At 42.5% G+C, this 24,708-nt stretch overlaps 2 protein-coding genes across 2 annotated transcripts in view; one reads left to right on the top strand and one right to left on the bottom strand.

The window, feature by feature from the left end:
• col4a6 (collagen, type IV, alpha 6) overlaps nt 1-14,772 on the bottom strand; it is a 98,612-nt gene extending 83,840 nt beyond the window's left edge. Inside the window, exons 1-3 of the mRNA XM_083679740.1 lie at nt 14,674-14,772; nt 14,378-14,506; nt 14,171-14,216 (exon numbers count right to left, since the gene is read on the bottom strand). Coding sequence (XP_083535866.1) covers nt 14,171-14,216; nt 14,378-14,388 — 57 coding nt within the window. The 5' untranslated portion in view covers nt 14,389-14,506; nt 14,674-14,772. The remainder of the gene's footprint in view (nt 1-14,170; nt 14,217-14,377; nt 14,507-14,673) is intronic.
• Nucleotides 14,773-17,045: 2,273 nt separating this feature from the next.
• Nucleotides 17,046-24,708, top strand: part of col4a5 (collagen, type IV, alpha 5 (Alport syndrome)) — a 47,144-nt gene continuing 39,481 nt past the window's right edge. Inside the window, exon 1 of the mRNA XM_083670744.1 lies at nt 17,046-17,288. Within this exon, the coding sequence (XP_083526870.1) occupies nt 17,199-17,288 (90 nt within the window). The 5' untranslated portion in view covers nt 17,046-17,198. The remainder of the gene's footprint in view (nt 17,289-24,708) is intronic.

Genomic DNA, 24,708 nt, shown 5'->3' with positions numbered 1-24,708 from the left:
TAACCAACTGCAAAAGAAAGCTAAACAGAGCATAAACTATACTATATGTGAAATACTGTGTGTGTGTGTGTGTGTGTGTGTGTGTGTGTGTGTGTGTGTGTGTGTGTGTGTGTGTGTGTGTGTGTGTGTGTGTGTGTGTAAACAAATCCAGGTGTTGTTAGAGGAGCTATTCGATGTTGCTAGTAAAACCATTAATCTGCAGCATACATGTTGCATAGCACCCTGTACTTGTCTCTCAAGTTTCGCCCAATGGCAACAACTGGGTTCCATCACTCAGCCATTTGTGTTTAGAGTGACATGAACTGTAAAGAGAGCACCAACCTCTACAGTATAAACTACTGTTGCATAAAAACTTAAACAACTGATCATTTACCTATACAGTTCTCTACAAACATAGGCTCCCCCTCGTCCAAACACTCGAAGTGCTAGCCGATTATTTACAGGACAAGAGGAAGCTTGTCCTTTGTTTGTGTGTGTATGTGTGTGTGTGTGTGTGTGTGTGTGTGTGTGTGTGCATGTGTGTGTGTGTGTGTGTGTGTGTGTGTGTGTGTGTGTGTGTGTGTGTGTGTGTGTGTGTGTGTAAACAAATCCAGGTGCTGTTAGAGGAGCAATTCGATGTTGCTAGTAAAACTATGTTTGTGTTTACAGTGACATAAACTGTAGAGAGAGTATCAACCTCTATAGCATAAACTACTGTAACATAAACACTTAAACTTCTGACCATTTACCTATACAGTTCTCTACAAACACAGGCTCCTCCTCGTCCAAACACTCTAAGTGTTAGCCGATGATTTACACGGCAAGAGGAAGCGATGAACACGTTAGGTGGCCATCTTGGAGTCATGGACCGTGAGTGTTCAGGCTAAAACAGTGACCTCACTACGGCTTGTAAAGAAAGACAGGGTTATGGAGAGGAGAACCAGTCAGTCTTTCCCATAATAGGTTAATGGCGTAGGCAGAGAGAGACAGTGACGAGTTATTAGCACACTGCAGATGTTCACTGTTTGTAAGGATAAGACTTTTTGTTATTGTGTAGAATGTTTGAGACTAAATATGTATTGGATGATTGAATTGTGGAGGCTTTTGCAAGAGTAACATCTGTGACAGAAGTTGAGGGTCACTGTGTTGTTTAGATGTTCTGAATTCCAACATCGCTGGTCAAAAGCCACCAACAGTGTTAATGACACGCAAACGGAAAATAACTTAAACAATAATGGAGAGAGAGAGAGAGAGAGAGAGATGGAGAGAGAGAGAGAGAGAGAGAGAGAGAGAGAGAGAGAGAGAGAGAGAGAGAGAGAGAGAGAGAGGCCCTATACCATGTGAGATAGGAGGTTGAAACACAGCCATGAGAGGAATGTTGAAGGACACCTAGGGTGCTCTGATCGTCAGATGTCCAGATGTGCTTCTTCTCTTCTTCTCTCTCTTTTCTCTATCTCCTCCCTCTCTTCTCTCTCCTCTAGAACATGTGTCTGTTCTCTGAGGCCATTCATGTCACCCTCCTTCCTTGATGATGACCGTGACTTGAACCCACCAACATAGTTGTCCCATACATCGCTACCCCATAGTAACCCCATTGTGACCAAATAGAGACATTCATCTTACATGCTTATTTTACATGCTATGTGTAAGCAGTTGCACAGAACATAATACAAACATAAACCTACTTTGTTCAGGTAACCTGGTCCCAAGCAGCATTCATACATGTGTCTGTTTAATCAATCAACCATAGACACCTCCAGAGGTCCAAATCCAGAGTAGGTTACACATCTCCTCTAGTTCTAAAGGTGGCAGTTATGACCTTCCTAAAACCCCTCAAACCTTCTAACACTCCACAGAATAAACCCTGACCTTTCCTGAAACAGGTCATCATGGGCTGTCATATGCCAGTTTGAATAATGACACCTACCACCTACCAAGCTGCAAGCTACCGCTGAACACTGAACGCCAACTCCCCCTGACTGTTTTCAGTGACCTTGCTATGGGAGTCAACGGATGGATTTATGGGTACTGCAGTCATTTAGAGCTATGCATCCGTGCTGGAGGGGAAGATGAGGAGAGGTAGAGACAGGGAAGAAGAGGAAGGTGAAGTGGAAGCGAGGAATGTGGAGGTGGAGAGAAATTCATAGAGAGTGTAGGAGTGGTGGAGGTGGAGGTGAAGATTTAAGGTGTAAAAGGACATGAGAGGGTGGAGACAGAGATGGAGAAGATTAGAAGCAGGTGAGATAGAGAGAGAGGGGAGAGTGAAACACAGAAAGGGAATAACATAGGAGGGAGGGGGGAAGAGGAGAGGGACAGGCAGGTGGGTGGCTGTACCAAAACGGGCCGGGGGCAGGGGAGACAAAGGAGGGTGTCAAATAAGACATGGTATGCGAAGATGGAATGCTGCCATCGGCCCCTGTGGCCATAGTGTCGGCCCAGACCTGTCTATGTTAAGGATTACAAACGCCATTGGGAATGCCAGAAGAATGGGAATGCATCACTCCCGGTTAACATTCCAGAAGATAGGTGCAACTCTCCATCCTGCAGAATACCTATCAGGTGTTCTGGTGAACTTTGGACTAAAACTTCTGTGAGGGTCTTTTCTTACAAAGAAATCAGTATTCTGGTACAATACATTTTAAAAATGGTTATTCAGAATACAAATGTGTTCATGAATAAGAAAATGCATACTTTTAGAATACTTCAAAAAAAGAAAACAGCACAGTCTGCAACTCAATCGATCTCAAAATGTTGCTTCTACTCTGCAGTATTCAGTGCATAAGCATTAATTCCAGTTATTTGCCATTTACCAGTGATATGACTTCCATGCCCCTGAGGATTTAAATTTGTTACTATTAAAATATGTTGAGAAATATTTCTTCAATGTGTCCACGCTTCTTTGACCAATTATTTTCTGTGCTTTCTTGAATGCTCCTGTGTACAAATGAAAAAGTATTCTAAAAAGCATTCAGTATGTGAATACTGAATACATTTTGAGCCATGTATTCAGTATTCAGTGTTTGAATACATTTTTTAAATTATTTTATCCAACCCTCTACGTAACACACATGGTTTGGAACCACATTTGGCATGATGTAAAAAGCAACCATGCCGGAGACCTGAACACTGGCATAGCTCCCTGAGGCTTCAGCTTAATGGGCAAAGGTGGCATTGTGGCAAGTTGGAGACCTGGGTTTTAATCCTGTCCGTCACGTCTACAGTACTGCACCTACAAGCCTGCCCTCACTCAGGCAGACCCCTGTTTGTTCCCTGTCGCAGGACATGGCTCTGGGGGGATTCAGCACTGTACATACAGTCATCCTTAGAGGGAGCTCCATAAGAATGTACAGGGCTGAGATGCCCCATAGACATAATTCCTACTGTCAATGTCTAATGAGATGAGTGCTAATGTGACAGCAGCAAATTACTATATCACTCAATCCTTGAGGCAATGGTAAGACACAGTCTGTCCTATATGTAGCTTTAGCTGTAACGATGTTACTGGTGGTTAGTAACTCACACAATATTAATAGCTAACAACTCACACACACACACACACACTGGCATTCTCTCTCTCATTCTTCTCTCTCTCTCTCTCTCTCTCTCTTTCACTCACACACACACACACACACACACACACACACACACACACACACACACACACACACACACACACACACACACACAGTTGATCATTCTTTAACAGAGAAAGAGAGCTTCTCCCTCCATTCTCTATTCTCCTTCCTGTCCTCTCTGGCCCACACACAGTGTGTGTTAGCGAGGGCTATTTTAGGGACTGGGAGAGCCAACTAAATAAATATGTGGGGCAACTGCTCTCTGTTGACAAACACGGCCCCAGTTGCTGATCAGGCCGGTGACAATGCTCTCATCTGTCCCCCCTCATTAGTGACCAGCCATTTGGGCCACAGTCAGACAGAAGCAGGAACAGAGCCAGAGAGCTAGCTTCGAGCTAGCTAGGAGCCTTCTATTCTCAGTCATTGGGGTACAGCTCAGAGAGCTATAGGCTAGATAGGTTGATTTTGGTCTAAGAAGGCTTGCAATGATGCTATACACTCACTGTGCACTTTATTAGGAACACCTATACACCTTCTCATGGTAGAGGTGGTGTAATGGTGTGGGGAATGTTTTCTTGGCACACTTTAGGCCCGTTAATACCAATCGCTTGAATGCCACAACCTATTTGAGTATTGTTGCTGACCATGTGCATGCCTTCATGGCCACAATTTACCCATCTTCTAATGGCTACTTCCAGCATGATAATGCACCATGTCACAAAGGAAAAGTCGTCTCAAACTGGTTTCATGAACATGACAATGAGTTCAGTGTTCTTCAGTGACCTTCCCAGTCACCAGATCTGAATCCAATAGAACACCTTTGGGATGTGGTAGAACGGGAGATTCACAGCTTGAAAGTGCACCTGAAAAAGCTGCAGGAATTGTGTGATGCAATCATGTCATCATGGACCAGAATCTCAGAGGAATGTTTCCAACATCTTGTGGAATCAATGCCACGAAAAATTGGGTCTGTTTTGAGAGCAAAGGGAGGCCCTACCCAGTATTAGTATAGTGTTCCTAATAAAGTGTTTAGTGAGTGTAGATAGATAGATAAATAGATGTTGTACAGTCTTATTGCGGCAGGCAGAAAAGATCTCCTATAGTGCTCCTTTGTGCAACGTGGTTGTAGTTGTCTGTTGCTAAAGGAGCTTCTCTGCTCTGCCACAGTGTCATGTTGGGGATGGGAGGGATTGTCCATGATGGCCTGGAGTTTGGTCCTCATCCTCCTATTGGTCACCTCCTCCACAGTGTCTAGGGTGACACCGAGGGCAGAACCAGCTTTCCTAATAAGCTTGTTCAGCCTCTTGGTGTCACCTTCCTCGATGCTGCCCCCCCAACATACCACTGTGTACAGCACTGCGCTAGCCACCACTGTACACGGTGGTATGCTATAAGATAGTTATAATATTTTCAGTCAGAATAAAACTAGTTATGCTGCTAAGCTAGCAGGCCTATGTTAGTTTGCAGTCAGCCAGTGAGAAGTTTCCATTAAGGTGCTAATGTCAGTAGTTTATACAGAAAAACAGAGCCGTAGTAGGCTTGTGGTATTAGCTAACTATTTATTTCCTGCAAGGTTAACAGGGCCAGCCAAGTAGAGCAGTGTAGCGCTAAGCTAGCTTATAAGTAGCTCAGTCAGACGGTCTGGGGAAGCTAGCCAAGCCTGAGTTAAAGGAGCAAAGCCAAGGCAGTTTTATGGTGCTGTGCCAGAGGGGACTGACCTACTCCTGATATCCCCTAAAAGCCTCTATACATGCCAGGACTCCATTGTAAGGACAGGAGTAGTTTAAATACAGGTTAGATTAAAACAGAGAGTTTGAATGTCCAAAAAGGCAACATTTGGGATGGGTTTAACTAGAATGTGGGCGGGCAATGATGTCTTTACAGTACTGTAGGCCTTTTAACAGGGCACAGGGGGTCGTAAATTCAACGTGACTGACATGGCATTTTCCCAGAGGGCAGTGCTGAAAGACAAATTAACTAGTCAAGGATTTATGACCAAACTCATGACAGATCTGATGTATTTGCATGGAAAGAATAATGTTTTAAAAGACAGTTAGCACCTCACAATGTGTGATTCACCTGTGTTACCTTTTGGGGGATTTTAAAGGCGTATTTTCCTATCCAGGTGGACAATAAAGTTAAACTATGATTCTGTTCTTCCATGATGTGCAACATTTATCCACCCTTTGGTCATAATAATAACTTCATTGGTGGTGCCTAGGGCAATACGGCATAAGGTGAGATGATTGGCACCTCTATCCAATTTAAGCTACGCCTTGTCTCAATAAAGTTATGAAATAGGAAACACAGAGACAGACACAGACTGGCATCATGGTTCAGGAATGTGTATTAGTGTGTATTATCTAATTCATAAAAACTGGAAAGGACAGCTCAGGGAAGGAGGGAGGGATGGAGGGAGGAATGAAGGAGGGATGGGGGATGGAGGGATAATGCAGCTAGCCACCCGGCTGCACTAACTGCCTGGCAGGAGCCAGGGAATAAGGGATGGGTGAGACAAAGAGAGAAGAATGGAAAGAAGGAGGGAGATGTAATTAAAAGGCAACAAGAACAGACAGGGTGAAGGTTACACAGAACTACATGGTAACATTGACACCAGCATCAGCTGAAGAGCTGGCTGTTAAATGAGGAGTCAGAGAGTTGTGGGTGGTAGACCTGGCTGTGGCTTCAGACTGGGCTGTGTCTGGAAACACGGCTTTGTGTCCTTTTACCTGGAGAGTTGCCCACATGTTTCATAAGCTTTAGGTGGGTCACCATGCAAAATAGCAGGCTGTAGGAAAACACTGAATCATAGAATAAAGTGTATACTGTATGTTGATGTGGTTGACACAAGAACACACCTGATTCAATTGTTTGACCATGACTATAGTTAATTATTAGTTAGATCAGGTGTGTTAGTGCTAGACTGAAACAAAAACATGCACACATAGACCTACATACTAGCCCTCCAGGGGTTGACCACCTCCCTGAAGTTATAAACTGATTGCACTCCTTGAACAAACAAGGGAAGATGTGTTCCCCTGCACAGGCATGCTTTCGTAATTATTATGAAATATCTTAAGGTGTTATGCTGTTTAATGCCAAAGTAATTATGTTGTAGGGATAATGAATAGAGCATCAAAGTAAGCCTGGGTAGGAATCTGTCAGTCTGACTTCAATACAGACCCAGAGGGATGTGGTGGGGGTTTTGTGGTTCTATCAGAGAATTAGAAGTGGAACTCAGAGGCTTCCATAATACCAAGACAAACAAACCACTGGAACACGGAGGGACAGAACAAAAGAGACAAGCTCAACACTGGGAGGGTGCAGAGAGATCAGATCAGAAAACAGAAGGGTTAAGGGATAGACAGAACGAGAGAAAAGAGGACAGTGGGACAAGTTAAACAAAATTAAGGGATAAGCCAGGATAGAGAGAAAGAGAGAGAGAGAGGGAGGGGGGGGGGGGAAGGAGGGGGGGGGAGAGAAGGGGGGAGAGAGAGAGAGAGGAGGGATATAACACGCTAATCTTCTTGACTAGTAATAAGGGAGAACAGCTCCAGGGGTGATGGTATTAAGGAGAGAGAAGCTGGGCACGTCCAACAAGCTAAGACAACACTTCCACCGTAACCACACGGCACCCCACCTCATCTTTCTGACAGCACTAAAGACCTCCTCAAACATCTGCCCAGGGCCAAGAATCCTCCTCTCTCCTCTCATCTCTTCTCTTCTCTTCTCTTTCCCTTCTTTCCCTTCTCTTTTAAAAAAAAAAGAAGACAAAGTGCCATAAACAAATCTGGAGAGGAAGGAATGTTAAGCCGTCGCCACGGCCCCTCCAATCACGCGCGAGCCCTCTGTCTTTGTGTTCAGCTGACCTCTGACCTCCCCTTTACCTCAACCAATAGAGGGACAAACTGACAGTGTTCCGTAGGGGGGTTTCATGTGGGACACGGTGCCATTTATACATTAGCTACGGAGGGGACTGAGGAACAGTGCACAGCTCCTGCTGAGAGTAGTCTTGTATATGAAGGAGAGAATATATTATGCACACATTCCATGGGATCAGGTGTTGGGGATATATTAATGAAGTATATGGAAATATAGTAACACTTTACACAATGTTTGCTTTTTGCCTGCCTTTTACCTGTGTTGTAACACTGTAGTAACTAGTAAGGACACTGCATAAAATGCTAAGTAATTTATAATGTACAGTACCATGTACAGTAACAACGTGGTTCAACAAAGAAATAAATGTCATCCTTTGATGTCATCGAAAACTGAGACGAGTCACACTCACAAACTCAAAAAATAAATCAACGTTCAGAAGACATTGATAGACAGTTGACAGAGTTGCAGTTAGACACATCTGTCATATTTTCACATTCCTATTCCTACAGTACCGCTCCAAACAAGCTAGAGCAGCATCAGAACCAGATCAACAAACCTCGAACGCTCTGTCACTCACTCACCAGGACCACTGACAGAAAGAGCAGATTAGTTAAGAAAGAAAGAAAGAAAGAAAGAAAGAAAGAAAGAAAGAAAGAAAGAGAGAGTGATTCTGAACACTTGGAAAATATCGCCTGTGCTAACAGGACCCAAGTCAAACCAGGACCCAAGCCAGAGAGAGGTGGGGTAGGTAAGGATAGTAGCATCTGTCAACACCTCACAGACACAGCTATGAAATCTTTATTTAATCAGAACCAGTCTTTTTTTATCGGATATAACAGGTTTATATTTACCAATTCCATATGTTGGTTTAGAGGAAATCATGCGTGTAGTAGAAAAACTAAATTATAAAGAAATTAGAGCAGGTAAAATAAGTGAACCCCAAGTTGCATTGGTTAAATCAAGCAGGTAAGTAGAATCAGGTGGGTAAATAATTGGGTACCAAATGAATCAATCAAAGGAGAGATCTTTAGGAAAGAGTTTGGGCGGGACTCTGATAAATAGAGATAAGAAACCTGGTCAGTTTTGTGTTCCCCATACAGGTGAATGGAAAACACACCATGCCGAGAGGAAAGGAGATCTCAGAGGACATCAGAAGTCCGTTCTCTGGACAGATGAGTCCAAAACTGACCTTTTTGGTCACAATCAAAACAACTATGTTTGGTGAACAACTGCCAACACTGCCAAACACCAAAAGAACCTTATCCCTACAGTCAAGCATGGTGGTGGGAATGTCAAGATCTGGAGCTGCTTCTCCTCCTCTGGACCTGGACGACTCATCATTAAGGGAATCATGAATTCAGAGTTATACCAGGAGATCATCATTTACGACCATCAGTCAAGGAGCTAAAGCTGGACTGAAAATGGGTCTTCCAACAAGACAACGACCCAAAGCATTCAAGCAAATCTACTAAAGAATGGCTCAGGAGAAAGAAGATTTCTGATTTGGATTGGCCAAGTTCTGACCTAAATCCACTCGAGATGCTGTGGCAGGACCTGAAGCGGGCAGTTCATGCCAGACACCCCTCAAACCTCACTCAATTGGCTGAGTTCTGTAAGGAGGAGTGAGCAAAAATCCTTCAAAACAGATGTCAGAGACTGATTAGTGGCTATACGAGACGTTTACTCCAAGTTATCGCTGCTAATGGAGGTGCCATAAGCTATTGACTGAAGAGGTTCACATATTTTTGCACACATGAAATCTGATGTTTTGTTAAATAAACCACTTTCGTTAAATAAACAATGAAAATATATCATATTTGTTTGTTTGTGTCCTTTATTTGGAATGTCTTTATTATGAATTGGGGTTTAGATAAAGATTTTATAAGTTAATTTTAATATATTTTTGTAAATCTATACAAAAATAATGACCATCCCTGTAAGGTTCACATACTTTGAAGCAGCACTATATCTATCTATCTATCTATCTATCTATCTATCTATCTATCTATCTATCCATCTATCCATCTATCTATCTATCTATCTATCTATCTATCTATCTATCTATCTATCCATCTATCTATCTATCTATCTATCTATCCATCTATCCATCTATCTATCTATCTATCTATCTATCTATCCATCTATCCATCTATCTATCTATCTATCTATCTATCTATCTATCTATCTATCCATCTATCTATCTATCTATACGGGGCTTGGATGTGTTCTTTATTTACTCTTGTTTACACTGCAACAGATAGGAAATTGCAACACATTCCTAAAGCTCCAGTCTCTGGCGGGAGGGATGTCTTGACGTATCATGTCATTCACACTCCCTCACTGTCTCTTTAATATCCTTCTATATGCGGAGGACAGATGAAGGCCTCTCCAACCACAGCTGGGTGTGACAGGCCAGGTTCGAACCAGGGTTTCCTGTATGGAAGACCCAAGCATCTACCATTAGACCTAGGTGACATCCTCAACGTCCGAGGGCAATAACTGAAATGTCTCAGGTAGGGCTATCTCATCAGAAGAGCATGTTGCAAAAAAGAGAACTTGCCTTCCCTGAAGTGAAGCATCTAAACCCACTTGGCTATTTCCACAAGCCATGATGATCTTATTACTCTCTCTTCTTATATATCCAGTCTGGCTGTTAATAGAGTAGCCTTGTCTGGGCATTCCCCCTAGATTCGCTATCTGAAGACATCTTTCATCTGACTTCAGGTACAGTAGTCTGTACTACCAGCTGGGAGAGGGACTCTGTAGGTCGTTGAACTGTGTATTTAGAGGGCTATGTTTAGTTTAAAGGTTTCCTGATGCATTCATTGTCAGAGACTACATGTATACAACAAGCAAGGAAACTAGAGGAGACTCACTGGGGATGAAAGGGAGAAGGAGGAGAAGAGAGAGAGAAAGAGAGAGAGAAACAGAGAGAGAGAGAGAGAGAGAGAGAGAGAGAGAGCAACAAGCCAGGAGGAAGGGGTAGTGATTTAAGACTCCTATGGGGGTGATATGAGAGGTACAGGAGCAGAGAGAGAGGAGAGAGAGGAGAGAGAGGAGAGAGAGGAGAGAGAGGAGAGAGAGGAGAGTAGAGAGAGAGAAAGAGAGTGAAATAAGGAGAGGGTGAAAGAGAGGGCCGCAGACCTGTCTAGAAACCACCCACACAAAAACAGAAAAAAGATCATTTGTTATTAAAGATTAAAACATCAGGAGAGGGAGAGAGGGAGAGAATAAAAACATCTGTCTGATGACCAAAGTCAAGTCCCACTTATTGAGAGAGAGTAACATGACTTAGTGGGATCAAACACACACACCACACACACACACACACACACACACACACACACACACACACACACACACACACACACACACACACACACACAAGATAAGGAGTTAGGGAGGAGTGGGGAGGGGGAGATGGAGTGATGACCTTCTATTGCATTCCTCCTATCCAAGCCATGCAAATCCTCCCAAGGAGAGAGAAGAGAGTGAAGGGTAGGGCAGGTGAAGGAGGGAGGGGAGAACCACAAATCAAACAGTGATCAGTTGCCTCACTTAGTGGAGGAATGTTCTAAAAGGTGACACCTGCAGGGAGGAAGAGATCTCGACAAGTTCTGCCAAGTAGCGCAGGAATTCCACCCAGAGAAAGAGGGAAGGAGGGAGAGGTGGGAGGATGGAGGGATGAGATAAAGGACAGAAGTGTAAAAGATTGGACTGAAAGTGGAGAGCTGGATCCCACAGCGGCACACACACACACACACACACACACACACACACACACACACACACACACACACACATTCACACACACACACACACACACACACACACACACACACACACACACACACACACACACATTCACACACACACACACACACACACACATCCATCTTTGAGAGAGTGTGAGGAGGTTTTCAGATAACAGCCAGGCGTGTATTCTTGGTTCTCTATCTGAGTGTGTGTTTGCCTCCCTACACACACACAATAATACACAATCTACTTTTTGGCTTCTAGAAACTTGGAAGTGAATGAGGTATCAACTGATGAATAACAACAACACAGTTATGACTGGTTCAGACTTCAGCATTCTACTCATTTATCATTTTCTTCTTACTCTTTCTCTACTCTCTCTCTTTCTTTCTTTCTCTCTCTGTCTCTCTCCATTAACAAATGTGTGTGTGTATGTGTGTGGTTACTATCTCCTAACACTGGAGTGTGATCAAGACCAGTGTTATCAGTGTGCAGTAGTAGAGAGTGAAACACTAGGCGAAGAAAGGATAAGAAGACAGAAGAAGAGAGAAGAAGAGAAGAGAAGAGAAGAGAAGAGAAGAGAAGAGAAAAGAAGAGAAGAGAAGAGAAGAGAAGAGAGGAGAAGAGAGGAAGAGAGAGGGGAAAACCTCACACCACGCTTCACCACTTCTCACTTAGATTGGGTTCAGATTGGCCTACTATCTCTGACTAGTCATGTTAACCACAGAAACCTCAATACACACACACACACACACACACACACACACACCCCAACTGTGAGCTGTTATCACTGGCTGGTCACATTAACCACAACCACCCCCCCCCACACACACACAGCCACACAGACATACTAGATCTGGACCACTGCCAGACCACAATAACCCACAACGCAGTCGTCATAGAGACGCCGGCCCACTGCTCCGAGGACCACCCAATGAACTCATCTGTCACTCACTCAGGCCAGGTCCTAACCCCCCCAACACCCATCCCTGACACACACACACACACACACACACACACACACACACACACGCATACACTGCAAACTAGGAAGTAGGGGGAGGGATGGATGGATTCACTTATCACTTATACTCTCATTAAAGTCTGTCATCTGATAAGAAAAGCTAACTCAGATAACTTGATGGGTTACACAACAGAATAGGAAATTAAATATTCTCTGCTTGTATACTGATTTAACAATCAAAAATTCTGAATTTAGTAAAAAATATTTCAATCCTTGTCCACTTGAGACCCAAGCCATGTTTGGAATAATAATAAACACTTATTCATAAAAATTAAATTTATTTATTTAAAGTTATTTAAAACAACACTTCATTCAATGTATTAATTCTGAGTGAAGATAGAAGAGGGTGACTGAGTGAATCAGGCCAATGGCACAGTGAGTAAAGAGGAATGGCCCAGTTGTTAACCCTTGCAGCAAGACCGGCCATGTGCCGGAGAGATATGATCTCTGTGTGCAGCGTGCAACAACGTTTTATGACGTCAGCTTGAGGCGCAATAGAAGGCTAACTCCATTTACTGCTGACCTAACCTCTGTTTGAGTCAATAAAGTCGTTTCCTTGTTTTGAATACCTTCAGCTCCTATTAAGGCCATATCATGGCATGTGGTGAAGGGACTTGAGTGTAGATGCACTGTAGGTTTGGGTGCAAGTCATGCTTTTAGGGTAAAAACAAAGGTAAATAAATAAAACATATCGCCTGTCTAATAACTTGACATCAAGGTTGACACTGATAAGATTGATACATGCAAGGTGTAGCAGAGTTGGTTCGCAAAATAAGATCACACGATAACCTTGCATGAGGCCAAAAGATTAAAGTAGTTTGGCTTTAGCTCAGATGGCTAAGATGGTCTTCAGTCTGATGGACAGATGTCAATTGGCTCCATTATTTGAGATATCAAAAGATAATTTTCTATATACATTTGGAGTGTGTATATGTGTAGCTACATATGCATTACAAGTAAATAACTAAATCATAAAAAAAAAACTTTTAGTTCAAGCTGAAATCTGACCCATAAAATGTTAACTATATATGCATTATGAACACGTGCATCAGTATAACAACTGCATTCAGACTACTACAGTGAACGGGGCATTCTCAGGTGGGGCTGTAGGCACGTGTTGCCAAAATATGCATTTAAATATTCATAAGGGGGCTGGGTTTTTAATTGCTTACAATTCTGAGCGGGCCCACTCAAATATGGAGCATCAAATTATGTCCATTCAGACCATACAGAAAGTATGTAATAAACAGAATTATTTGAAACTAAAGACATGTAGAAAGGATTTCAACTTTTGAAATTAAGATTATAAAAAACACATTTATTAAAATGATTTATTATATAAATCTCACAAAATGTCATCAAGGATTACTGTCACTGTGCGATAGAGGAGAACAAAATGCATTCAGAATTTTGCATTCAAGTTAAAGTCGGTCAGCAATTCGACTCGTGGGTTTTTCTGAATCAGCGCTCAAAGCAAACACAGGCATTACCCAAACGAGTTTTGTTTCTATGCGGAGAGCGCACTGCGTGCGTGTGTGTGCTCTGTCATAGTACATACCGTGTTTGGGCATTATTTTGCAGTTATAAACACATTTAAAAACATGTAGCCCATTCAACAATGCATATTCATTTTCAATATCCATATATAAAATAAAGCGTGGTGTATCACATACCATTGCATCCAAGGAGAAAATGTGTATATAGCTGAGAGATAAGCTTGAAGTTTTGTGAGGGCTCTCCGCTTAGAGCATACAGAGCGGTGCACGTCTGTGCTGTAGCCTACAATGTTTGCAATTGCAACAGTGTTGCCGAAAAATAAATCCTAGAAGTTGCAATGCAACATTGAACATTGCAACTTAAAGGCTGCGGGCCTGAGTGTCATAATGCGCTTCAACATGATATGCAGACATTCCCGAGAGCGACTTCAATGTATTAGTAAACATATCGCACTCACCCCGTGTGTCGATTCAACTGCCAGGGCGACAGCAAATACACAAATCCTGTAAACGAAATAAAGAAATACCTCTTCGGGAAGCTATTCGAATAAACTTTACTATAATGAAATGTTCCGCAAATTAGTTGTAGAACGATTGTAAGTTTGTATCAGTCAATGTCAAACTAGCCTTCGAAGTAAAATAATTTTGAGAGAAAATAAACTCACCAGAATTTCATTTTGATGCGATTTGTCGGGAAACGCAGGTAGTTAATCGATGGCGCTCTCCCGTCTTCACTCCAAGCCGCTGCAAGTGACTTCAAACGTTCTCATTGAAGAATCCAAAAAGCGGCTCATCTACTTCGGTAAAGACGAGAAGCAAGACGAAAGATAGAGAGAGATAAAGAAGGGCAATTTCACAGGAAAACTAATAAAGTACCAAATAGCTATTTTCGTTACAACTAGTTGAGATTATAATATAATTTCGTGGTTTGCGCTACATAGAATGAGAAAGTTTAACTCACCAAAGTTCAGTTGTGAAAACGCTCTACCCCTGTCCGACTTGTTTCACGCACCGCAACTACTTCGCTGTGCCTGAGAGGGGAAGAAGGGGTGGGGCTTCGATCTGTCAATCATATTCCCTAGCCTACCTATGGCACTTGCTGCACTTTAGCGCACCAGTTATTACACTCTGTCGCACTATTACTGCTTTGTTGAAGTGACACAATAATCACAGTTTCATCTTATTTAGTTTATGGATGATTAAATAATTATTTTCGATCCACATATGAATTCAGGTTAGTGGATGTTGAAAATACTTCTGTGCATAGTTGCATGTCTGTTATAGCTGTGTTAGTGGGCTTGCTTCAGCAAGTCCAACATTTGTTCTTTTAAACTTTTCACTCTAATCCAACTCTAATCCAACACTTTTTGAAACTCATTCAACTTTTTAAACTAGAAACTTGAAAGTGCACATTTTAAAATGGAGGTCTATGCAAACCAAAAGATGACATTTAAAAAAAAATAATAATAATAATTTAAACTGCTCTTACATCTTTTAAGCTATTCACACCAATCCAACTGTAAAATGTGTCAAAAACTCAAAATAACCAACCCTGATAAAAGTTTTCTGATACCTATTAAATGTTTTAAACTATTAAGCATCTTGTAACTCCAAAAACTCTCACTTGTTAACATGGTGGAATGTTGATTTAGGCCAGCATTCTGTTAGCTCCATTGTTGTTGCATCTGCCATGGAACACAGAACTCATGAATAGGTTGTTATCATTAAGCGTCACAATAGCAAACTTTCGATTTGTCAGCTGCGTGGCAAAAAGTGCCATTGGCTTCTTTACACATGTTAATGAAAGTCAATGAAAAAGGACATGAAAAAGGCCATGAAAAAGGCCATGAAATTGAAGTTCTGTCGGGAAATTCATACGTTCCCAACCAGCCAAATCTCAGCTAGTAATTGAGAGACCACTCAGCTAGCTGGCATGTTTCTATCCATGCCATGCTGGTAGATAGATAGCTAGTTACAGACACTAAGAAACTTCACCTCATGTTTGCTGCAAACCCTTACTATTAGTTGGTTTAGGTAGCTAGTGACGGTGCATCTCTCTGCTGTTTGACAGATGACGAGTCAAAAAGTATACAAAATGAACTTCAACTGCCAATAGTGGATTTGTCAGTTATCACTGGCTGGTACACTCTTATTTAATATTACCCAAATATTACATCATGACGCCAATTATGATAGAAAGATGTATTTCACTTTCTTTGAACTACCCAGCTAATCTATCTATCGTCCAAACCATCTTTTGTGTACCTTGAATTGCTTGAAAAAATATTTTTCATATCATTTATACTTTTTTAGCTGTACTCAACACTTCCATTTTGAAATGCATGTCCTCTTTCATCTTTTAAGCTTGACACCTAAATTCAACTTTAAAAGGTGTAGACTGAATCCACTTAATGAACTTTCATTCAGACTTGTGATACTATTTAGACTTTTTAAACTTTAAGCCTTTTTAAGTCACATAAATTAACATGGGTTTCAATAGGAAACTATTGACACCTCAATTCAACTTTAACACCACTTAAATAACTTCTATACAGATTTTTCATACTTAGACTTTTTAAACTTTAAGCCTTTTTAAGTTGCATACATTTACAAACACTACTCCTCTTTCATCTTTTAAGCTTGACAGTCCAATACAACTTTAAACTTTATCCACTGCCATAATTAGACATTTAGCAAGCCCACAAAGTTTCTTCAGGAACTTCCTTTTTCTAGTTATAACATGTTTTCTTATGTTTTCATATACAGTTTCATTTTTAAAACATTCATAGAATGTTTACATTTCACATTCAAACCCCACCAATACACAAAGCAACATGTTGTAGCAATGATCATTGATCATATAAAAAAAGGTAGCCTAGGGGTTTGCAATTCTCTAAAATGTCAACCATCGCCTAATAACACCTCAAACACTTGTCAAATAGTCGATCTGTATAATACGTTAGGAATGCAACATGTTGGGACTGAGAAATGTCAAATCAAGGTTTAATGTCAAACCTTTTCTTGTAACCTGAGGCATTGAAAAAACGTATCAATCCGCCTGCGCTTCAGCAGTTTACTCCAATTTGTGTTTTCAGAAAACACATTTGCCTCCGAAACTACCTACTCCGAACTATCTACTCCAAATGGTATAAGTGTATTAGTTGCATAAAACGGTGGCTTTTTGTTTTTTAAGAGGTTCTTTGTTACTGAAAAGTAGACCTGTTGAGGCAAGTGTCAGCGCATTGATCCAAAGTAGATCCAAAGTAGATCCGGCTAGCAGGTTCGCAAGTCGATAGAGAAAAGTTAGTCAGGGTTGCAGAAGGGAACGGTCCCACTACCGGACAGCTTGGAGTCTTAAGAAGAATCCGTCTATTACTTTTTGAAAACAATTCTGTTCTATAGAAAAGTTTGCAGACTAATATGACACATCTCACATGTGTTTTGTGTAGATATTGTCAGTATTAAGAGGGCGGATTCATTTAAAAAATGAATAAAAACTTGAAGAGTATGCGAAACCTCGCCGTGGGTTTGCTGTTCATAACCCTATGTATCGCGGTCCAGGAGTCAGAATCAGCGGTAAGTACTACATTTATGCATTACTAGGTGCATTTTCTCCTTAAATGTATTCCAATGTAACATTTCATATTTCCGATTGTCTCTTCAGCGCTCCAAACTCACCCGCGTCTTGTCGGCGAAAGTTTATAAATAGAGAGGTTACTTTATAACAAGTGTAGCTTTTCTCCCGGTCTAAGAATAAGTATCATGTTCTGTTTCCAAAAGGTGACGTTTTATTGCATCGAATATATTATTACATAATACACAATAATGTTACATGCATTATCAAAGTGTTATTGCACATTTAGGAACAAGCAATTATATGCCATTTGTCCGCATAGGCTTTGTAGTTGTTCATAGTTCTGAAAGACTGCGGGGATCGCCGGTCTACCCTGTTGCGCGCATCACATTTTTTCAAAGCGCTGTTCTGCACGGGACGACCTGTAGAAACATGCCAACCGTCCCTTTTCTAGTTTTTTTGCCATTATTGTCAATGGAACATATTTCTGCACGAAATTTAGTAAAGTAGCTATCCCATTGATGGGACAATGTTACAATGTACAAAGGATCAACTCCTTCTGTGATTTGTAAGTTCTGTGACATTTAAAGGGAACTTTCTTCATTAAATTGCAAACTAAGGGGAAGGATGTTCAGGGTTCAAGTCAGAGTCAGTCAGTGTTATTCGCCGTCACTGAATTCTGAGGCGCATCACACAGTCATTTGTTCATGTCCAAAGGTTACAAGATGGAAATGTTTCACCCCAAAACCTTTTAAACGTAGCAATGCATTTAACCTGTGCATTGGTGAGAACACATCCACACGTTTGCTCTGCACCGTCATCAGACGGTTTTCATTTAAATTAAAAGTTAATCATGACAAATTATAATGTTATGGTTTATCATGCGAAGACTTTCCACTTGACCAATAACACTATTCATTCTCAATTTCTCAATTAATTTAGTCTTCAACAGGTGCAAATGATGTGTCACTTTATATAGTTGATTATCCTACTTACTAATTTCTAATGATAATAATTTGTAATTAATATTAGAATTGTTTAATTGATACAGGCTATAATTGTCCTGGATAGAGGCCTTAGTTATAATTGTACATTTTCTGAAGGATGATGCACATCAGCAGAACCATGCTTTCTGTTAATGTTGTAATTGATCAAAATGCTTATTCCTAACAGGTCAGAATTATGTCAAAGTCCTGCAATAAATATAGAAAAGCCCAGTATTTCTCAGAAAGATACTCTTAGGGAGGAATATATCAACCAACATCTCTAGACACTCCTCTCCCTCTCCCTATCCCTCTCCCTATCCCGCTATCTCCACACAGATTGCACAAGAGGATAGTCTGTACCAGTTTACATTTCTGAGGCATGCAGCTGTAATCACACAGGGTTTATTCTCTGAATCAGAGACCTCTTAACGAGACTTCCTAGTGTCATCCCTCAAAAGGACATTTATCAACTGACCAGGTTCATTTCACCGCTCACTGCCTCCATGTCTTACTGCCTTTACAGGCTGTCGGTGTTCTGACAACAGTAGAGGCACTCTTGCTACAGAGTGAGCAAACTACACAGATGAGACATATCCAGGTGTGGCCAGATGTCACAGGCACATCGTCAGAGACAGCTGGTCCACTAGAGCACAGTGGACACAGGCTATACAACACCAAGTAGATAGAAGGTGCCCTTAACCAGTAACTACTGATACTGGATCAGTTATTACTTCATCCCCATAATGGTCAAGGGTAGGACTGGGGGGTTGCTTTAATCTGATCCTAGATCTGTGCTTGAGCCTGAGTGGATGTGAGGTATGGATGCATAGTTAAGCCCAGCCTACACTTCCCCGTGTGTCATTGTCGTCAAGGGGTTCTTAACCGAGGTGGAAGGAATGATGGACTCTCCCCTCTTTTGATTGGTCCCCAGAGGATTCCACTGTCCTTCAGGAATGCATTTTATGCAGCGAAGGGATCCGCCCCCTTTTGAAGCCTATAGAGGGAGGTGAGAAAGGGGGGAGGAGAGAGGGAGTGGAAAGGGAGGAAGAGAGAGGAGAGTCCAAGGAAGAAAAGAGAAAGAAAAGAGCAGTGAGGAATTAGGATGGACAGAGAGAGAACATTAACGAGGAAGGAGATATGGAAAGGAGGATGGGGAGGGAAGAGAGATCATGTTGATCTTTTGTGAGAATACTACTACTGGACCCCATATCCATTGACTTACTGCAAATCAAGAGAGAATGTGACTTCTATCCAGGCTGCTCCTCCCTGTGGCTCTTTCACTGTTACAGCTATGCCACTTATGTAAATGAGTTGGCAGCAAGCATGTGTTGTCAGTGGGGGATGCATGGACCACTTGAGCTCTCTAAGCAGAATGTGGGGCCACTGAGTGATTGAGTTAGCTCTGCTCTGAGAAATTAGCAGTGTTTTATACGGCTGATCGGAGAGAAGGATCATTCATTGATAAACATGGCTGTGCATTCTCTTTTTCGTTGCTCTTTCTTTTCTCTTTCTTCTCTCTCTCTCTCTCTCTCTCTCTCTCTCTCTATCTCTCTCTCTAACAAGGGACTGATAATTGATAATTAGTCTCAATCACAGAGTTCAGCCAAGGTATTTTAATATCCACAGAAGTATCTCTCTCTCTCTCTCTCTCTCTCTCTCTCTCTCTCTCTCTCCCTCCCCTTTTCTCTATTCTGGATCTTGGGCACATGGATTACCCTACCCCAGCCCTGCCTTATGGTACAGAGATGACCTCTTCCCTGCCCTGGCACAGTGGCTCAAAGATGCCCACTTTTGTCATTTATGATCCAAAATAATTGGTTTTAATGTAGAACAAACACTAACAAAACAATGCTAACTCATATGAATACGGCGGCGGCAATGTATATCTAACTCTTTACAAGGCTGTTGATTTGATCCTGAATAGATATATGTTGTGTCTAGTGTCAGATGTATGATTAAGGGCGGTCCATGTTGGAGCATGTAGGCTGTAGGAACCCTGTTGCCTTTCAAACGCCACAAAGTATTGCATTTATACAGTGAGACACTGCCCATTCTTAAAGGAATGATGAGGGTGATCACAACTAGTATTAACACACATCTTATTTTGTTTTGGGAATGACCAAACCACCAAAGTTATTCCCTCATGGTGGAATTCCCACTTGTCATTTCCAAGCCCTCCCTGAGGCCCTCTAGTGGTGATTGTGTGTGCTTGCTAACCTGGAATTCCAACCCAGTGCAGTGACTCAATCTCCTTTGGAATTCTGACAATTGGATTAGTCTTTGCTCCTCCTTCTTCACATACACACACACACACACACACACACACACACACACACACACACACACACACACACACATATTCTCTCTCTCTATCTCCTCAATGCAAGGTTTTGCCACTTATTTCTCAGTTTTTAAATCATTCTCTACTAGTAATAACAGAACCATTCCATAAAGCCTGGGTTAGGTCATTTGAAACCCCTTTGTTGCTATATGTGTCTGTGTGCATTGGTTGATATGCATCTCCTGTTGGCTAGTTGAGAGAGTTCACCTGTAATGTACACCATGTACTCTCCTTTGAATCTGCCATACCTGAATGAACCTGCATCCCCCCTTCAAAGAGTAGAGGGGTGTGAATTGGGAAGGGGTTAGACACACAGACATACCTGTCGCGTACACACACAGACGTGCACATATGCACACACACACACACACACACACACACACACACACACACACACACAAATGCACACACATGCGCGCACACACACACACACACACACACACACACACAGTGACCCCTCCACCCGTCAGGTGACCCGTGTCCCAGGTGGAGGTAGTGTAGCGTAGCCTGCTGTGAGAGGCCCTCCTCTCTGTCATCGCTAGCATCTCTGTGTGTAGCCATAACATCCCTTCACAGTGGAGATATCCCTAGACTGGAGGGCTGGCTGGCCCAGGGAAGGGTGCGGCAGGAGGTGGGGACGGGTGGGGGATGAGGGGGTGGGGGGTCAGGACTGCAGGACTTCCCTCCTGACCAGCCTCTCTCTTTCTCTCTCTTTCTCTCTCTCTCTCTCTCTCTCTCTTCCTCTCCTTCTCCTTCTCTCTCTGTTCTTCCTCTCTCCTTCCTCCCTTCATCCCTCTCTCCTTCCTCCCTTCATCCCTCTCTCCTGAAAGTCACGCAAATTCCTTCTTTATCTCACCTGCTTTATCTCACCTGCTTTATCTCACCTGCTTTATCTCACCTGCTGGGAGGAGGGGGCCTTGTGCCTCTTTCACGGGCAGTGGCACAGGTAACAGCTTTCAAAACAGCCCCCCCCCCCCCACACACACACACACATACACACACACAAAGCGGGCATGCATGTGTGCGTGTGTGTGCAGCAGACGTCCAATGAGGAACCGACACTGGAGTGTGAATGGGGTGCAAATGCCATTAGGATTAACAGGTGGAGTGAATAGTCCTTAACAAACCCTAGTGTTTACATAACGAATTACCCTATTCCCTTATCCTCTCTCTCTGTCATACACACACACACATACCCCTACCCGCTCCCATTTTCTACTTTCCCCCTGTCCCGTCTGCCCCCTTTCCCTAATTCCCTCTCCCTCCTCCCTCCCCCCCAGTCTCAAGAGGAGAGTCAACAGAGAGTGGTTGTTAGTGAGTTCCTTATTTACTCCGGTCCATCTCTGTATGATCTAAGGCTTTAGAGTTGCCCCCCCCCCCCCCCCTCTCTCTCTCTCTACCTCGTGTCTCTCTGTGGAATGTTGGGACAGACAGAGTCCAAACACAATCCAAATGCTGAGGTGACCCTTTTCATTTTGCTTCCACTGAAAAGACAAACATGCATACTTCAATCAAACATGCATACTTCAATCGAACATGCATACTTCAATCGAACATGCATACTTCATGCATATTTCAATCGAACATGCATACTTCAATCAAACATGCATACTTCAATCAAACATGCATACTTCAATCGAACATGCATACTTCAATCAAACATGCATACTTCAATCGAACATGCATACTTCAGTCAAACATGCATACTTCAATCGAACATGCATACTTCAATCAAACATGCATACTTCAAACAGCCATTCGACATTCACTCACTCTCATCTAAGATGTCATTTGGAGGGACCCTGAGCTGTTCTCTCTCACACCACCACTCTAGTAACATCTGCAGAGAATTCTACCCTTTTATTTCCACTCTCACGCCATCCCCAGACCACCAGCCCTAATCTGAAGCCTTAAAACCAGATCATCTGTGGATCCCCTGACCCGCCTTAAAGACCCTCTGGGATTACGGCTAGACCCTTTATGGATTATATTTGATTATTCTAGATTAGAGTAGCTTTAATAGGACCGCTTTAAGACCTTAACCTTTGACCAGGGTTTTTGATCTTTAGCATGTCTCCTCTCCGTACTCATATAGCCATGCTGCAAAGTGAAAATGTTGAGATTTCTGAATTAATTAGCTACTTTGTCTTAATTTAGGATTATAATTAGGCATAGAGTTAGGAGTGAGGTTAAGGTTAGGGGCTCGGGATAGTGTTCCTGGTGCACCCTGGTGGGTGTGTGTGTGTGTGTGTGTGTGTGTGTGTGTGTGTGTGTGTGTGTGTGTTTGTGTGTGTGTGTGTGTGTGTGTGTGTGTGTGTGTTTGTGTGTGTGTGTGTGTGTGTGTGTGTGTGTGTGTGTGTGTGTTTGTGTGTGTGTGTGCGTGCGTACATGCGAGAGAGAGAGAGAGAGAAAGACAGACAGACAGACAGACAGACAGACAGACAGACAGACAGACAAGGATGGTGTTATCACCCATCGCCCTACCCAGCCTCATCTCCAGCCCCAGAGCCAGTCCTTCCCTGGGCATGGTGGTGGTGGTGTGATGGTGAGCCACCCTGGTGAACGTGGAGGTCCATAGGGGTGTCTCTGTCTCAGTCTCGCATCACCTACCGTACAGGCCATGATTCCAAACTAAGCTGCACACATACTGTGTGACTGAACACATGTGTGTTCAATGTTCATGTCATGTTATGTCTTTGTGAGTGAGACCGGACTGGTCACAACTGCATTGGTGAAACATTTACACACCTCTTGATCCAGTTCTGATTCAAATCTGTTATGAGTCAGTTTCAACTGGTTTGTTGGCGGTTTATGAACACCAAACTCGGTTGTGCGTGTTTTGTTAAACATTTGTAGTTGTTGCTAGATAGAGTCCGGTGTGGTTGTGTATTAACATGGTATGGTGCCAGTACATAGAGGAGAGTGGAGAGAGCAGGGCTCTGCAGGGTTCCTGTGTTTCCCCTCAGAAGCACACTGGCAGGTCTGTTCAGGCATGCCCTCACCTGAACACACTGTTTTCTCTGACTACAAGGTGGTACGATCCGTGCCAACACCAGATGTCCTGTAAGATCAATGAAGACACACGTTGGTACATTCCTCCTGCGTCGCTATCACTTTGAAGGGTGATTTAGGGAGTTATATGATTTTGAGGCAGTGCAGTACAAGACTATTTCTTTCACAGTAAGAGTGAAATCAAATATGTTTGTTTTTATTTTATTATTTGCTACTGTTTTTCTTGTTCAGCACTCCCAAAATGAGTGATAATCAAATATGTTTTCCTCATACAAGTCAGATCTAGTGAAGTTCCAGGAGAGTGCAGTCAATGCTTTGGTCCTTTCTCAGTTTATTATGGTGGGCTACCTGACAACCCACCTACACACACACGCAGCTATTTCCTATCTGTCCTCTCTGTTTTCATGACCTAATTTCTTAGAACACATCATCCCCCTCTTCCTTCGTCCCCCTGGATTCGGCAGCACCATTTACATGCTTGAGGAAAGACAGGAAGCTGAGAGAATGAAGAAGACGGAGATGAGATGAAGAGAGAGAAAGAGAGAGAGAGACAAGAGAGAAAAGAGAGAGAGAGACAAGAGAGAAAAGAGAGAGAGAGACAAGAGAGAAAAGAGAGAGCAACAAAGTGGAGAAAGACGGAATAAAGATGGGACAGAGTTATGGAGGTTAAGAGAGAGCTAGACGGAGAGAGAGAGAGAGAGAAAGAGAAAGAGAGGGGTTATAGTTAAAGATAAAAAGAGAGAGAGAAAGAGAAAGAGAGGGGTTATAGTTAAAGATAAAAAGAGAGGGGAAAGAGAAAGAGGGGTTATAGTTAAAGATAAAAAGAGAGGGGAAAGCGGACATGTTCCTCTCTCTCCCATATAAACAATTTTATTGTTTTGCATTCTTTCAAAAAGGTGGGTGTAGGGGGGGGTCTGTGGTATGAAATCAGTGGGTGACCTTGATTTTGATGTCTGGAGCTTCCTCTCTTCCTTCATTCCGCCCTTACTCCCTCCTTTCCTCCCTCCCTTCCTCTCTACCTCCAATGTCTGCCATGTCACGTGATAGAGACCGCGACCACAAAGCTGTCTGAGACGCAGAGAG

Source organism: Argentina silus (assembly GCF_951799395.1).
Source record: "Argentina silus genome assembly, chromosome: 1".
In the NCBI taxonomy this organism is placed as follows: Eukaryota; Metazoa; Chordata; class Actinopteri; order Argentiniformes; family Argentinidae; genus Argentina; species Argentina silus.
The sequence above is the reverse complement of the archived record's forward strand: the minus strand, read 5'-3'. Positions and strand labels throughout refer to the sequence as shown.